The sequence below is a fragment of the Phocoena sinus genome, chromosome 1 (genome assembly GCF_008692025.1).
Source record: "Phocoena sinus isolate mPhoSin1 chromosome 1, mPhoSin1.pri, whole genome shotgun sequence".
Taxonomy (NCBI): domain Eukaryota; kingdom Metazoa; phylum Chordata; class Mammalia; order Artiodactyla; family Phocoenidae; genus Phocoena; species Phocoena sinus.
In genome coordinates, this window is record NC_045763.1 from 184364570 (window position 1) to 184381185 (window position 16616).

General features: G+C 64.3%; 1 protein-coding gene across 3 annotated transcripts in view; it reads right to left on the reverse strand.

Moving 5' to 3' along the window:
- Positions 1-1426: 1426 nt before the first annotated feature.
- The window catches only part of KIF21B (kinesin family member 21B), a 44244-nt gene continuing 29054 nt past the window's right edge, over positions 1427-16616 (reverse strand). Inside the window, exons 22-35 of one of the 3 annotated variants that reach the window (XM_032631485.1) lie at positions 15779-15944; positions 15561-15612; positions 15333-15390; positions 14406-14611; positions 14253-14327; positions 12563-12676; positions 11092-11130; positions 9299-9435; positions 8331-8511; positions 8047-8211; positions 7713-7830; positions 6919-7089; positions 5982-6182; positions 1427-5001 (exon numbers count right to left, since the gene is read on the reverse strand). In XM_032631485.1, coding sequence (XP_032487376.1) covers positions 4999-5001; positions 5982-6182; positions 6919-7089; positions 7713-7830; positions 8047-8211; positions 8331-8511; positions 9299-9435; positions 11092-11130; positions 12563-12676; positions 14253-14327; positions 14406-14611; positions 15333-15390; positions 15561-15612; positions 15779-15944 — 1686 coding nt within the window. In that variant the 3' untranslated portion in view covers positions 1427-4998. Of the gene's footprint in view, positions 5002-5981; positions 6183-6913; positions 7090-7712; positions 7831-8046; positions 8212-8330; positions 8512-9298; positions 9436-11091; positions 11131-12562; positions 12677-14252; positions 14328-14405; positions 14612-15332; positions 15391-15560; positions 15613-15778; positions 15945-16616 lie in introns of all 3 variants that reach the window. The other 2 variants (XM_032631501.1, XM_032631494.1) reach the window with 2 other exon arrangements.

Consider the following 16616-nt stretch of genomic DNA (forward strand, 5'->3'; position numbering starts at 1 on the left):
GTCACTGGCCCCCAACTTGCCAAGCCCCTTCCTTGTGAGGACCAGGACCCTCTGGGGAGGAACCTTGCTCCGCCCACGGCGACCCCATCGGCGCCATCACCTGTCACCAGCCGTGGGTCCGGATCTGCAGCAGGGCCTGTGCAGGCTGAGGAAGCAGCTTGCTTTGGTATTTGGAAAACAAAGCAAAGAGAGACCCAATTGTCTTCTTAATACAGACATCAGAAAGGAAAGCTTCAGAGTGGTCGGGGGAGGGAAGAAGGTGCAGACTGGCCCCCCGAGGTGGTGGTGCAGGGGCGGGGTGGGTGGGGGGGATGTGTGGTTTTTCAAAAGGAAAAGGTAGGTTTAGATAGTTGCTGACAGCTCATCACTCGACCCGCCAGGATTGCTGTTCTTTCTTCATTCACTCCCACTCTCCCTCTTAAATGTTTGCTCAGCATCTGTGGCCACAAGGCACTGAGGGAATACAGAAAGCAGCAAAATGAAGTCAGTACTGACCCTCCCCAGAAAGAGGGTAACATTTTATGGTATGGGGAATTAACATCTCAATAAAACTGTTATGAAAATGTTTTGATAGAGCTAAACCTGACAAAGTAGAGATTTGCACACACAGCTAGTGCAGAGCATCGGGACACTATGGACCCTGAAGTGCATACAACCCTAAGTTACATGAGCATCGCTGATGCCTGGAAAACCGTAGTAACGGACAGGATCTAGTGAGTTACAAGCATGAGAGCAGCTCCGTTTTACGGTAACAGCTCTGTGTCTTTCCGGGGTGAAGAGCACATTACAGGGTTGCTCGGCATCTCACAGACGTTTTTATGTTAAAAATGGGGCTTTTATGTCAAAATAATGGGACGTATAGGCAGAGCACAGAGGATTTTTAAGGCAGTGGGAAAAAAGAAAAGGGAATACGAGTTTTTAAGACTGAGAAGCCGTGATCTGGAAGCAAACGTCACGCCTTCGGTGGAGCCGTTGGCACGTGTGACCGTTTGTGTTTCTGTCCCCCTCCTCCTAAGCCACGAGGAACAGAACCGCATCTGGGGGGCAACCCGCACGGCGCCTCCCACCCGATGGAGCGACAGGAACGGGTGTCAACCATGACTCTGCCCTTAGCAGCTGGGATGCCCGGCAAGCCGCTTCCTCTGAGATGTTTCCCATTTCAGAAAAACGCAAACACTGCCTGTCACACAGGTAGTGAAAACCCGACGGACGACGCCTGGAACAGTGTCTGGAATGGAGCAGGCGCTCAGGAAACACCGGTGCCCTTGCCTCCAGCTGCGCACCTGTCCCAGGAGGGGACACAGGGCCTGGCCCAGATGCCTGGCCCCGCCCACCCCCAGCCCCTTCCCCCAACCCCTGCCCCAGGGAGGACCACGAGCCCAACATCCGTAGCCCTCAGGGTCACACCACACACCACAGACAAGGGTCATTCGCGTTTTATTTGTGACAGCTTCTTAGAACACTCACATCCGGTCCGGGAACAGAAATGTACAGCATGAGCTTTAAATAACTTTCATACACTATGTACAGTCACCGGCAGACGTACAAAACATATATACACCTGTGCTACCACCCAGCGGAGGAGCTGAACCAAATGCAACCCTGCGCCCGGGCAGGGGATAGCTAGAAAAGAGCTGGTGGGCAGGGCAGGGCTTCACGGCAGGGGTCTTCTCTGACCCTCGGCTCTTCCCGGAACTGCCCCTGCTTCCCTGCAAGGCCCTCGGGACAGGAGTTCAAAGGGCTGAACTGGGGTGTGGTGCAGCTGGGAGCTCCTCTGAGCACTGGGGGAGGGGGAGTAGAACAAAGATGCCTTAGAAGAATCAGAACTTTCCCTGTCAACTCTATCTTTGCACATCAGAGGGTTGGGAAGGGTTTGGGAGCCAAAAGAGGAGGGATTGTGGGGGGTGGCAGCCAAGCCCTGGCTGCTTGGGGTGCAAAGGGACAGATGCGCTGGGTTTGGGCCACTTGGTGGGAAGGAGCTCAGCGCTCTGGCAGGCCAGGCCCTGGCCACACAACACGGTGGTGAGCACACCGGGCGACGTGGGGATGAACGACCAGGGGGTGTGCCTGCACCCAGCCCAGACCGCTTCAGAGGATGTCCGGGAGCCAGGCCCCGCAACGGTGGGAGAGGCCAGGACTCCTCGACCGTACAGCAGCCCTGCCCGCGTCTCCGCCACCCCGGGTGGCGTGAGCAGGTCCTGGTGACAGTCCTCCCTCCGGTGGTTTGTGCTTTAAACTCCCTCTGCCCGAGCCACCCGGCCCCTGGTGGGCAGCAGGACCGGACCATGCCTGGACCCACAGGTGGCCTCCCAAGGGGTGGAAGGCGGCACCTGGACCGCCTCAAAGGCTCGGGCGTGCTGGCCTCTCTCGGCCTTCCTCTCTCCTTGGCAAGCTCCAGAGTCAACTCCAGGCGCCTCGGAGGAGCCAGCCCTGCAGATGGAAGCAAACGCTGGCCTGGCTAACGCTGAGCAGGGGCCTGGCCCAGGACCGCGCTGAGAAGGCTGTGGGCAGCGGCCGGAAGATGGTCCCGTCAGGGGAGCTTGCCGGCCAGCTTTGAGAGCTTTCCCGGGGCTCAGCCCCGGAACGGGATACGGGTCAGTGGGGCTGGGATGGACCTGGGATCGAGCATTCAACAATTCGGGATGTCGGGGAACAAGGGTGCCACTCCGGGGCCCCCCAGCCCTCCGAGCCTTTGGGTGGGCACAGCAGGGCAGAAGTAGTAGGATGAGTCCCGGAATTAGGAAAGGCTGCGGGCCGAGCCCTGTCGGAGCGAGGGCAGCCCCTGAAGTGGGCGTCCTCGGTCTCCCGCTGGGCAGAGCCTCCTGGGAGGAGCCTCCTGGCCGGGTTTGCCCGGGCCGCCTGCCACCAGGCCTGCCTTGTGCTCAAATCACAACCATTTTGTGCTTCCACATTGAGGGTGCTTGTCCACCGAGGGGCGCTGGGGGCCCCCCAACCACGTACCCAACCCGTCCCCGAAGGAGCGGGCAGACTTCAGTGCTCTGGAGCACAGCTGGGAAAGGCTCCCGAGACCTCAAGTTCAGAGTCAGTGCTTCCCGCCAGGACAGCAGAGCCAGCCTGCCATGAGGTAGCTGACCCACGAGAAGCAGCGGGAAACGGGCAGGGCCTCTGGGCGCCTCTCGCGGGCCCAAGGGCCCGTCTGTGCAAGGACAGGCCTGCAGCCGCTGCCCACTGGCCCCAGGCCGAGGCCTCCAGTCTTGTGTTTCTACAGTTTGTAAACAGTCATGCAGATTCTTTCTTACAGGAGGCAAGGTTGAAGCTTTCTGTTGACGTGGGGGAAGGGCCGGGGCCCGAGAAGAGAATTGTACCCACTTCTGAGCGGCTGAGGGGGCTCCCGGCACCCCCGGGATGGCCCAGCAGGAGGGATTTCCAGTCCTGAAGACACTGTCCTGGCTCTGGGCGTGTCCCTGCTGCACGTCTGCTCCCCCATTGTCGACCCCAAGTCCAGCAGGGGGCCCTCACGGCAGGACGGCTTTCTGAGCTGGGGGGCAGCTCGGAGCAGTGGGGACAGGGCGAGTTCTGCCCTGGCCACGTGGGGAGGGGCACCGAGGGGAGAGCACAGGGCCACCTCCGGAAGATCCAAAAGTCACTGCGTCCTCTGAACAGAGCTGGGGCTTCCCGGCCTCAGACTGAGTGAGGCCAGGAAGCGCAAGACCAGTTGAGCGTCAGAGAAAGTGTGTGAAAAGAGAAAGAATGCGGATTGAACAACATCCCGGGAGCGGGGAGTCCACGGCCCCCAGGAAAGGAGAAACTCAGTGGAGTCCATCCTCACCGCTGGCCCTACAGGGAGAGACCCTGGCCCGTGCCAGTTAAGGCTTGAACGCAAGTCTCCTGAATAACCAGGGAAGGACGCCAGGGGCTCTGCCTGGCCGGGGTGAGATGCAGGGGGGCTGGGGAGGGGCCGGGCCGGGCGTGCCGTCCAAGCCCCTTCATGGTGGACAGTCTTCCGAGCTGCTTCCTACGTGGCCCACCCGGGGTTCTGGGAGTGGGGACCGCGGGCAGGAGACCCCGCGGGTGAGAAGACACATATGGCTCTGCGGGCATGGCTGGTGTAAGGCTGCCCGGGGCGGGCGCCAGGCCCCGGCGTAGGAAGGCACTGGCGCGCCAAGCGGCCGGAGGCGGGGGCACTAGAGCGGCCCCCGGGTGAGGTCGGGGACGGGCCCAGGCTGCAGAGTCAAAGGGGAGCCGCCCTCCTCTGCAAAGCAAATGGTGGGGGGGGGGGGGGGGGCGGCCCCGGGGGGCGGGGGGGCGGATCCCTCCGGGACTGCTGGCCCCTAAGAGCTGAAGGAACAAGCTTGTGGGAAGAAACTTCAAGTCAGTTTCCAGGAGGCAACAGCAAAAATAAAAATAAAAAATAAATAACTGAAGGACGCTGACCATCTCCCCAAAGGAATCTTTCTAGCAGCTCCACCATGGCCCCAGCAGAAAGGGACCCAAGGGATTGCTGGGGTCCACGGGGAGTGGCCACTGGTGGCCGAGGGGCTAAGGTCAGCTGCAGGGCCAGCTGCCTGCACCTGGTTTCCATGGTTACCTGAGGGCTATCTTTCTGGGCTCAGAGGCAGGTGCAGTGGCTGGGCCAGAGGATGTAGGGGAGGCCTGCTGGCCGGAGGGGCACAGAGATGGCTGCCCCACCTCCCGGACAGGCCCCCGGGGGCCAAGGCTGGAGGAAGGGCGTGGCCAGCTCGGCAAGAGAACACGGGACAGGTTGGGGGGTGGGGGCAGGCTGCAGGGAGAGAAATGAGGGGAATTTGGCTTCACAGCTTAATTAACTCCCCGACCTCCCTGTCCCCAAGAGGCGGGGCAGGGAGCGGGCAGTGTCCCGTGGGAAGGTTGGGGAGAGGAAGGCGGACAGGAGGGCCACAGCCTCTGTCCCCCGGGGGGCCGCCCCGCTGGGCCGAGGGTCAGGCTGTCCTCTGAGCTCACTCCTAGTGGGGGCCGCTGGGTACCAGGCGCCGGGCACTCCAGAACTTCACTGTCAGGTCACTGGGCGGAGCAAGAGAGGGCTGGTCAATTCCTGAAGTGGCCAAGGCGGGCCATCCCCGAATGAAGCACGGGCCACATCCCCCAACTTGCCGGGCGGGGCTGGGACCCAGGGGCAAGCATTGCTTAGGCCGAGGGCGGCTGCAGGGGTGGAGGGGAGCTGGGCAGAGGGAGGGGCCTGTGGTCTGAGCACGGCTTCTCTCCGTTGTTGCTATTTTGTTTTCTTGTCCAGGCCTGAATGCTCCCCCTCTGCTCTCTGCCCCCTGGCACCCCTCTCCTGGGGGTCTGCCCCCCGTCCATGCTCGGAAAGAAGAGGGGCAGGCGGGGCAATCTCGGGGCAGGCAGGATACGGGGGGTGGGGGGAGAGAAGGGAGAGGAGTAAAATAATCTCGTACCGTTAAGAAGCAGTTCAGATCGAAGTGGAGAAAGAGGGGAAAGGAAAGAGGGGGAGGACTGGGGTGGAGAGAGGAGAGCGGAGGGGCGCGGAGGTCAGGGCAGGGTGGTGGCTCGGCCCTTTATGGCCAGGACTCGGCGCGGAAGGCAGGGGGTGAGTCCAGGGACGTAATTCCACAACTTTACCCGGCAGTCACTGTGGGGGGGGAGAGGCAGGGGGAGGCGGGAAGGGGGAGGCGGAGACAGGGAACGTGGTCGGAACAAGAAGGAAAAAGAAGAGGCCGTCTGAGCAGCTGCCCCTGGGACAGAGGGCCTGGGCGTCCCTGGATGGGACCAGAGCTGGGGCTGAGGGAGACGGGCTGCTCTGTGGTCTGAGATACCTGCACAGGGGTCCAGGCTGCTGTGTCAGGGGCAGGAAGGGCTGGGACACGGGGGGTGGTCCCAGCCTGGGGCCCAGCATCCCCCGTGGGCGCTCCGTGAAGGCGGGCTCAGGCCAGGGGCGCCGCGGGGTCTGCTCCATGCCCTGGCCGCGGGGACAGCGCCCGGGACAGGGTGGAGAACAGGAGCAGAGCTCTCTGCCCGGCACCCACCTGGAGGCGCTGAAGATGTGCCTGGCGTTGGTGCACATGGCATTGATGGGGCTGTCGTGGCCCTTGATCTCGCCAATGGGCGTGAAGTTGTCGACGTTCCAGACCTTGATGACGCCTGCGCGGCAGGCGCTCAGCAGCATGGGACGGCCCGGGACGAAGGCCAGGGCACACACCCAGTCCTTGTGCGCCGTGGGGAATTTGCTTGCGGGAGGAGCGAGCCGTGAGGGCGAGAAGCGGGGGGCCCTGCCCCAGGCTCTAGAGGTGAGTCCCTCATTCCTGCTCCCGTGCTCCACCCTGAGACCCTGCACTGGTACAGAGACCTTTAGCCCTCAGAGGGGTCGGAAGAGAAGGAAGGGGTTGACTAGTCAGACCAGGGGCTAAGAGCAGACCCTTCCTGAGAGCTGCTGCCTGAAGGCAGATGGTGGAGGCCGGAGAGGGCGCCGGCCGGCGGGGGCACTGGGGGGAGGGGGTGCCGGCCGGCGGGGGCACTGGGGGGAGGGGGCGCCGGCCGGCGGGGGCACTGCGGGGAGGGGGTGCCGGCCGAGGCAGGGGTGGGCATGGGGGGAGGAGGGTGCCGGCTGGCGGGGGCACTGGGGGGAGGGGGTGCCGGCCGAGGCAGGGGTGGGCACGGGGGGAAGAGGGCGCCGGCCGGCGGGGGGCACTGGGGGGGAGGGGGTGCCGGCCGAGGCAGGGGTGGGCACGGGGGGAAGAGGGTGCCGGCCGACGGGGAGGCACAGGGGGGAAGAGTTTGCTGCCCGGGGGCGGGGGGGGGGGGGGGGGCACGGGGGGAAGAGGGTGCCAGCTAGGGGGGTAACCACAGGTGGGGGAGAGGCTGCAGAACTGGCAGGCTTGGGGGGCTCTGGGCCAGGACACAGGGCCCCCAATCCCTGCCCGGGGACCGCCTCTCCGCAGCCCACCCCTCCCGCCCCCACTGCACCTGCATGAGCTCCTGCTGCGCCAGGTCCCACTTCTTGATGCCATTATCCCGGGAGCCGCTGAACAGGACGTCCCCCTGGATGGCCAGACACTCGATGCCATCGTAGTGCGGGGGCTCGAAGTTGTGGGTGGGGCCGACGGTGCCCGTCACACACTCACCCAGCTGAAACATCTACGGAGGAGGGGCGGGAGGGAGGCTGGGCGCCTCACCTGGCTGTGGGGGGGGGCTTCCCGGGGGACAGGAACTGGGGGCAGGGAGGCTGACTCAAGGTGGGTTTGGGGTGTGAGCCTCTTTCCTACTAAATTTTTTAATAAATAAATATAACCCTACTTGTACTTTAAACAAAACCATTCATCATAACCCCACCACCCTCTTTCCCTTTTTATCCACTGCTTCCCGGTCTCCGGCCCTGTACCTACGCTTGCAGTGACACAACCAGGGAGCAAACAGCACCAGTGCTGACTTGGGCTCTTTGTGGGTTGTTTACGTATTTATCGTGCAGTCAGTTGTGCTGCATCCCGTCCTGTGGGTTTTCCCTAATTTTCTTGCCTGTTGTTGACACTTAGGTTCTTTCTGACTTTTCAGCACATGTACAAGATCGCACGGCGATCTTGGCCTTCTGCACAGACCTTGCTCCTTGCGGGTGACTTTTCAGCATTAAATCCCCAGGGGTCTCATTATTTCCCATGAGTCCCAAGGCAGGGGAGGGAGAGGGCCAAGGTAAGGAGAGTAGGAGGAGAACAGAGCCGCCACCGAGCCCGGCCTCAAGGTCAAGGTCAAGGACTTCTCCGTACCTTAACGTAGTGGTCCTTGGAGCCGGTCACCACCAGGTCGTGCTGGCTGGCGGTCTGGGCGACCGTCAGGCACATCACAGGGCCGATGTGGCCAGTCAGCTTGCCGACAGGCTGGAACCTGTAGGGAGGAGAGGACCAGCTGGGGGGGGGGGGGGGGGGGGAGTGGGGGTTGGATCGGGGGGGACCCTGGGGTGGGGTTGGGGGTCCACCCTGGGGTGATACGCCAGCCAGGGGACTATCCCCCCTCAGAGCAAGATGGAGACCCGGGCACGAGCCGCCTGCAGCCCGGGGCCGCCCCGGGGGTCCCCCGCCCCTGCCCGGGCCCCTCCCCGACCTGTTGAGCTCCCAGATGCGGACGGCGTTGCCCGAAGCGGCATACAGCATGCTGCCCGAGGGGCTGAGGGCAATCTGGTTGATCTGGTGCTCTCCCTGAGCGCTGGTGATGGTGCGGGTGGACGCAGCCACACAGGCGTCCCCTGAGACCACCTGGCCTGAGGACCTGCCCGTGAGGGAGAGAGGCAGGGTCAGAGGTAAGGGCTGGGGTGTCCCTCGCGGGTCTCCTGGCCTGGGTCCTGGCTCCTGCCCCGCCACCAGTGCGAGCCGGGCGGGACGACTTACGTGAGGGTCCGGACGCACTTGGCCGAGTCTCGGATGTCCCACACCTTGATGTAGGAGGTGGACACGGAGAACACGAGCCCAGAGAGGCCGCAGTACTTGATGGAGACCACGTTGCTGGGGTGACCCTTCAGAGCTGCGATCTCCTGCCCCGTCACCAAGTTCCACATCTTACAGCTGCGGTCTGCAAGAAAGCGGGCGTGAGCGGGGGACAGCCGTCACGGCCGGGGCCCGGGGAACTCACGTCCCCACAGCCACCGGGGCCGTCAAGGCCAGGGGAGGTGGTCCAGGGTTGCCCAGGGGACGGGCTCCGGGTCCGGGGGAGAAAACGTGCTCCCGCCTGCTCCCGTGGCGCACGGACGAGCCCGGCACTTCCCACCGGGGCTTCTCGGGCAGACGCCCACCAATGCCAGGCTCACGGAGCATCGCCGGGGCGCCGGGGCTGGAGTAAAGCTCCCGTGCCTGCCAATCGCTGACCAAATTAACGAACGATGCCAAGCAAGTCTCAGGAGGAGGACTTGGAACCGATGAACCTCACCTCGATTCACAACCCTCTCCCTCCTGCCACGCAGGTGGGTGTATACACATTTCCCGCTGTTCTATTAGCTACCTCCTGCACAGCTGCTCTTCCTGCCGGAAGGTAACGTTTTCTGACTGTCACTGGGATTAAGGAATCGTAGGAAGTGCGCAGCCCTAAGTGCTGGGGTCGGGGAGGGGCTGAGATGAGCAAAGGTGGGGCACCTGACACGCTTCCTGGAGTTCCAGAGGCAGGTCTGGAAGGAGGTACTGGATGGAGACCCCAGAGCCAGCTAGGAGGGGAGGCCCGGGGTGGGGAGCCCTGAGCCCCGGCAGGAGACCCCACCTCCTCGACCTGGCGGCTGTGATCCCGTCTCCTGGACAGCCCGCTCTGGCAAAGGGAGCGGGAGGGCGGGAGGCCCTGACCCCACCTGGCCGGTCCGGGTTCCGCCCACCTTTGGACCCTGTGAAGAGCAGCTCATCCGTGGCGTCCAGGCAGAGGATGGGCTTGGTGTGGCCCTCAGCCATGGAGACGCACTGCAGCGGGGCCGTCCGCGCGCCCCTGGCTCCTCCGACCGGGGTGATGATGCCCCTTCCCGGGAGAGAGGGAGAGAGGCGCCCGTCAGCCCGGGACCACGGCCAGGCTGAGCGAGGCTCCCGGGTGAGGGACAGGCGCAGGGGCACTCGGGCTGTGGCAGGGGCTCCAGCCACAGCCCCCCAGGTCCGAGAGCCGCGCAGACAGCCTGTGGTGCAGCCTCTCAGTTGCCATCCTGAGCACTCCTGGGGAGCAAGCCCGGCCGGGCACGGCCAGGGGCCAGGACACGCGGGAGTCTCCTCCATCGCCTGCCTGACCCAGAACCCAAGACACACACGCCCCCAGGCCCCAGCCGGGCGGGGCAGAGGCCCCAGAGCTGGATGGGCTCCTCCGGCACCTCGGCGTCCACAGGGAGGGTGGAGGAGTGCGGAGAGGGAGGGCGCCCAGGCCGCCAGGCCGGGGCAGAGACGCGCGCATGCAGGCGTGCACGTCACCTCCACCTGGGCCCCTTTGGACCACTGTGGTCAGATCCGTGACTGCCATCTGCAAAGGGCTAAGTCCCTCTGGGGAGCCCTGCTCAGCTCTGTGGGAAGAAAGTGCAGGCCCCTGTGGGGAGCGGAGCTGGCGTGGCCCCCTCCTCCCCACAAACGCTCAGAGACGAAGGACGCCCGTCCTGAGCGGACCTGAGGACTTCGCTACACACCAGCCTCCTGGAGGGCCTGATGGTGAGGATTTATTTCCAACTGAGGGTCTTTGGGAACGAGCCCTTGGCCAAGCCACGTGCATGTCTGAAACATGGCCTATTCTTTCCAAAGACAGCGCCGCCCCTGTGGCCGAGAGCGTCGGACGTGCCCAATGTCCTGCCCTGCCCACAGCTGCTCGAGAGCCCCCGAACTCCACTGGCACCCCCACGGACGGCGGTCGGACAGGCCCAGCCGTCCCCGGTGTCGCAGGCACACGAACAGCCCCGCCCCCCAGCTCCCCGCTTCTGACGCTGGCTTGGGCCCAGGGGAAGGAGCCGGGGAAGGAGCCCAAGACAGCAGTGGGAAGACCCCAAGTTACAAGGATAACCCTCCGCCCATGGGAGGGGCCGGGGGTGAGGGGGTGGCTGGCAGCCTTGCAGCCAGGGGCATCACCCCCGGGGGTAGGAACAGTGAGTGGCGGTCGCCCCGGAAGAGCAGGGGGAGCCCTCAGCTCAGGGTGGCCCTTTCCCAGCAGGGGCTCAGGCCCACCCGGTCCTGGGACTTGCCCCTCGTTACGGGCAGCGGGAGGGGTGCGCGCGCGTGTGCGTGCGCGCGGGGCTGGCTGAGGGGAGAGAGGTCTCCTGGTACTCCTGGCCTTTGGGCCAGGAGACGTGGGCAGGGCCACTTCTCTTTCAGAGCCGCGGTCGGTGAGGGAGCCCCCGACACAGCTGAGTAAAAGCCGGGATGCTGAGCCCGCGCGACCCTCCAGCAGCCTTCCTCCAGGGCTCCGGCCCCCCAGGCTCCCGTGCCCGCCCCTCCCACCCGGTGACAAGCCACCAGAAGCCATGCCCTCCAGAGCCCCCAGCTCCAGCCTGGCGCAGTCAGAGGCCACGAAGCACCCACGAGAGAGGAACCAGGGGTGAGAAGGGCAGGAGGGGGTCTGGGGGAGCCACGGAGAGGAGGGGCCGCATGCTGAGGCCAGGGTGTGGGGCAGGGGGACAGAAAGGGAGCAGCGAGCCATTCTGTGTACCTCAGGACCTCCGACAAAGAGGAGTCGCTGTCATCAGACCTGGGGGCAGAAAATTAGCTGGATTAGGGGGAGAGAGGGACACACACAAGGGAGCAGAGGTGGCAGCAGCGTGGGGAGGTCAGAGGGTGGTTATTCTCTGCAGGGGGAGCGGAGAGAGGAGAGGAAGGAGGGCCTGAGGGCAGCGGAGAGGAGGTGGGGCAGGCCGGGGAGCCTGGGGCGGGGATGGGGGCGCAGAGGGGCAGGGGGGACACGGGCCTTGCTGGTCCCAGGATCTCGGCTGCCTCACTGCACAAGCTGCGCCTCCTCCCACCCCTCCCAGGAGCAGGCCTCTCCCAGCAGAGCTTCAGAGACCTGCTGATCCCCAAGCACTGGCCCCACGGGCCACTGGACGGTGCCCAGCAGCTGCCTCTGCACACACATGGGCCCGACACCCGGGCCACCGGGCAGGACCAGGGTCTGGAAGCCCCCGGCGCTGGGATGCCAGGGTCCCACCCAGAGCTGCTGAGAGGGACCTGTCAAGGTGTGAAGGGCCCCTGGCCGGCATGGGGGTCCCCTGGCTGGCGTGGGCCGGGCTCGGTGCTGTCTTCCCGCAAGGGGGGCCACGGCAGGTTTGGGGCAGGCGCGATGTTTTGCCTCTGTGAGGAGAGGTGATGTAGGTAAAGGAGTAGCACTTTGTAGCCTGGGCTCCGCCAAAGGACAGAGGAGCTGTTAGAGCCGAGAGGAGCCCTCCGGGGGCTGCAGAAGGTTGGGAGTCAGGGGTGCCCAGCAGTGTGGGGGGCCCAGAGGGGAGCACAGGAGGGCCGGGCCTCTCCCTTCGCCACCGCGGAGGCCCACAAGTCAGAGATCCCAGGTTTGGGCCCAACTCGGCTGCTTTCTAGGTGTCCCGCGGCCTCTGAGCCTCATCTCCTCTTTGTAAAGTAGGGAAGGCAGTCCTCGCGGCTGGTTTACATACTTCGGGCGGAATCACGTGTGTGCAAGCCTGGGGTGGCGCCGGGGGGGCGGCGCCCACCGCACTGGGAGGTGAGTGTCCAGCGAGAGCGCTCAGTAGGGGTGCGCTGACCCTATCATGTGACAGAAACGGGGTCTCCTTCTGCAGGGACCCTTCACAAGGGTGCTGGGGCGTGGCCTGAGCATTAGCGGGGGCGGGGGTGTGCGTGACTGAAGCGAAGGGAGGGGCTTCAGAGAAGAATGAGAATCAGGAGGGGCAGCAGGGGCAGCTCTGGGTAGGCCCTCGGGGTGCCCGACTGCCCGGGCCTGGCCCCGTGGCTTCCTTCGTGCCCTCTCCTGCGGTCCCCACACGCTCAGGGGACTGGAGGGGTCCATGGGCAGCACAGAAAGGGCAGAGGTGCCAGGAGAGGGGCCAGCACAGCACGCCTAGCGTCTCTCCGCTGCCCGCCCGCCTGCGGCCAGGGCCCGCCCGCGGCCTCCCTGTCCCCTCTGCGCCCCCCGCCCCCCGGCGCCCGGCTCTTACTTGTCCAGCGCCGACCCCTGGCTCTGGTTACTGGTGAGACGAGAGAAGACGTTTCGGTCGTTCCGGGGCCGGGTGGGAGGGGACGAGGGGGGCGTGAACCCCACGTCTGTGGACCTGGCAGGTGAGCAGGACAGAGCGGCAGCCATCGGTCACCGCGCCTCTGCCCACGGGCATGCACACACGGCATCGCCTGCACCACGTTCCGTCTGGCTGTGCGGCCGGCAGGGCGGGGGGGTCCTACGGCCCAGCTCCTGCTCGGCCCCCAGGGGTTGGTCCTCGTGATCCGTGGGTTCCGCATTTGGGAATTAATTCACCTGCTCGCCAAAGCCTATCTGTCAGCCCCAAACAACACCCGCAGGGTTCCTGGTCATCTGCAGGCGTGAGGACCCAAGCACACATCTTCCCAGCTGAGGTCGAAAGAGGTGGCCCTACCTCCCTCACAGTGCACACAGCGCCCTTTCCAGTCTATTTAGTGCCATGCTTTTCAAATTTTTGTGCGTTTGGTTGGTGATTTCAGTGTTTAAAACGGCCCCGAAGACGCTGCTGCAGGGCCACCTGGTGTCCTGAGCTCAAGGAAGTGGGGACGTGATTTACAGAGAAGATACGTGTTAGGTGAGCTTCGTTCAGGCATGAGTTCTAGGGCTGTTGGCCCTGAGTTCAATGTTAATGAGTCAACGGTACATATTGGATTAGGTGTCTTTAAACAGAAACTCACATGACGGGCTGATGAAGACGCTGGGACCAGAGGCTCCCAGGAGCCCAGCCCTGTGTTTCCCGGGAACAACGGCTCAGGATTCGCTAAGTCGTGTTCACGGTGACTTGACAACACAACTGCCACAAGCAGCTCGACCTGATCTCCAGGGAAGAGTCCAAGGCCTCATGGCGCCACCCCTTCTAGCACCCACGACCCTGCTCTTTGGAGGGTGGTCCTCAGGCTCAGCCCATCCTCCCTCCCTTTGGAGGGTCGTCACGAGACCAGCCTACATTCCCCCCAGTTGCAACTCAGTGTGTTCTCTCTGTCACGGGGGGCGGGACGGTCTGTGGGGCCCCAGGTGCACAGATGCCTTTGCAACTCCTCCCACCAGAGGCCCATCTGCAGCCACGGGCATGGGCGGCTGGACCGGAGGGAGGGACAGGTGCATGTCCCCCTCCCAACAAGGCAGGTGCATGAGGTCATCCTGAGCCCCTGCCCTTCTACTACTTCGCTGTGTGACCTGGGGAGGCCACCAAACATCTCTGAAAATTAAGGTGACCCTGAGAGGCCTACCCGAAGAAGCCCGTGGGGCCCCACGAGTGAGTGGCTGGCCTCCTGGGGACTGTCCTCGGTCCCGCATCCCCTCCCGGGACTGTCCTTACTCACCTACACTCCGCCCACAGGACGAGACCTTGAAAGGGCCTGAGGCCTTCCAAGGACCCCTGGCCGTGAACGGGGCTGAAGCCCACTGGTCCCGTGACCAGGCCAGGCCACTGCAAATCCGCCCACCCTGAGCTCACGGCAGCCGGCGGTTTTTAGCAGCGGCCTTGGCCACCAGCTCAGGTGCTTATGGAATACCTGTTTCCTGAGCCACAGCTGACGAAGTGAGGAAGGGGCCGTGGGGGGGGCCGAGCGGGGCCGGATGGAAGTGTGCACGACGGTGTACAGTGGGCCTCCCAGCGATTCCCGCCTCCAGGGTCTAGAACGTGTCCTCACCTGATGGGCTGCCCTCGGTCATATGACTTCCTTCGGGTCAGAGGGGACGTCTCCGCTCCTCGAGACTGCCGGGGGCTGGAATGCAGGGTCCAGTGAGGCCCGGGCCTACCTCCCGGTCCCACCCATGCCCCCACCACTCGGCTCCCTCCTTACAAAGTGCTCCCTCTGCTGGGCAGGCTGATGGTCCGAGAGACCTTGTCCCGGTAGTAGGGGTCTCGGATGGAGAAGCCCACTCCGTCCTCTTTGATCTCCACGAGGGAGGCCAGGGACTTAGTGATGTTCTTGGTGGACACGTCCAGCGGGGGGCCCAGGCACTCGGCAGACACGGCCTTCATCTGGGCGGACAGCTTGGGCTCACCCTGAGACAGGAAGGGCTGGGTGGACCCACTGCCCAAACACGATGGCATAGAACGGGGAGCTGGGGGATCTCCAGTGGGGAGACGTGCTGCCGGCCTGAGGCAGAGGAGGTGATGGAAGGGCCCCGACAGACACGACCCAGGCACGTCTCCCGAGGCTTCTGGAGAAGCCAGACCAACAGGAAATGCCTCTGCTGCCCTTCTTTAGACTTCGCAAACAGAACGGCAGGCTGACCGCTGCTGCTCACCAGCTAATCAGTTACTCAGAGGCTGTGCACAGGTCGCCGCTCCCAGTCTGCAGGGCTCTCCCTTCTCTCTTTACTCAGTCCTGCTTCGTGGTTCCGTCTAGTCTAGTAGTTGCTCCCTCAGCGTCAGACAGACCCCCTCCCTGCTGAGTCAGTGACCCGCACGCACAGTAACTAGACATCCAGGGTGGGTCCTTGACTCAGATCAGGAGGCAGAGTCTTGGTGGGGAAGAGGGTGAGTTCTGACAGCGAGGCCTCGGGCTGTGATGATGTCATTCCACCCACTTCAAAAGGAATGGGCTGTAACGGGTCACACGTCTGGGCACCCCGACCCTTTCCAGGTCAGACCCTTCTTGGCCGCCGCATCCCAGCTGGAGGCAATACTGGGTTGGGGCTGAGGGTAGGGGTAGAGCCCCAGGAAGGTGGGGACCAGGCTGCGGGGAGCCCCCCGCCCCCGGCCGCCTTCTGGTGGGGCTCACCTTGAACTTGAAGTCGTCATGGCTGGTGGAGCCTTTCATGGTGAACGACTGGGAGAAGCTAAGGAAAAAGCAGAGGAGGGCCAGGATGCCGACAGCTGATGTCCCAGCTCCCTGGGACTTAGGTTCATGGGTCCCAAAGAGCCCCCAAGCCCAGGCTCAGCCCTCGACCCCCCGGCAACCCCCCAACCCAGCCCCAGGCACACGCTGGCTCCCAACCCAGAAACTCACCTCCCCTCCGAGAACTCAGACACCTCCTCATCTGTGCTGGCGTAGCCGTTCTCTGCCGGGGAGGAGGGAACCGAGGGGTGAGGCCCCACTGAGCCCTCACCCTCCCTCCCACCCCTCACCCTCTGGGATCGGACCGCGGCTTCCGGGGAGCCTGGGGGAGGGAGGGTCTCTGAGGTGGGGGTCCCTGGGGGCCCCGAGGCCTGCCCCCCGCCCTGTACCCTGCTGCACGTTGTGGATGAGGGCCTGCAGCTCGGGATGGGCCTCGGCCTTCTCGCGCAGGGCGTCCAGCAGCAAGTGGTTCTGGGAGGGGCCCGCTATGTCTGTCTGCCTCAGCCGTCCCTCCAGCAGCCGGATCTGGGCCTCCTTCTGGGCCACCTGCAGCCCCTGAGGGTGGGGAGCGAGGAGGCCTGGGGTTACCCCTCCCGGCCTGGGGCTGGGGGGGCCCCCGTCACTGCCCTCCCAGGATCTGCTCCCAACCAGACGCCTCCCCGCTAGCTCCCAGGCTCCAGCCTGTGCCCATCGCAGACCTGTGATGCACCCCAGCCCCCTTAATCTCCCCCGCATCCACGCTGTGAGACACACTGCCTGTTATGGGCAGAATCGTGTCCCCAGAACGCACATGTAGATGCTGTAACCTCCAGGACCTCGGAATGTGACTGTTTGGAGATGGGGTCTTCAGGAGATCATTACGTTGAAATGAAGTCTCTAGAGGGGGCCCTAATCCCTGTGACCGGTGTCAGGACACAGACACACACAGAGGGAGGACCTCAGGAAGGGCGAAGCTGAGTCTACAGGCCCAGGAGCGAGGCTCGGAGGGACCCGCCCCGCCTACACCTCGATCTCTGACCCCAGCCTCCAGGACCGGGGGCAGGAGACGAGGGCTGTTTAGGGCCCTTGTCCGCGGTGCTGGCCGCCGCAGCCCCGGTGGAGGAACGCGCTCCCGAGGGGCGAAGCAGAGCCGCGAGAGCTCCCCGTGCGGGCGAGGCGTCAAGGAGGCCAGGCCCCTCTGCCCCTTCCCCAAGTTGCCCTGCAGGCACAGACCCCGGGGGAAGGAAG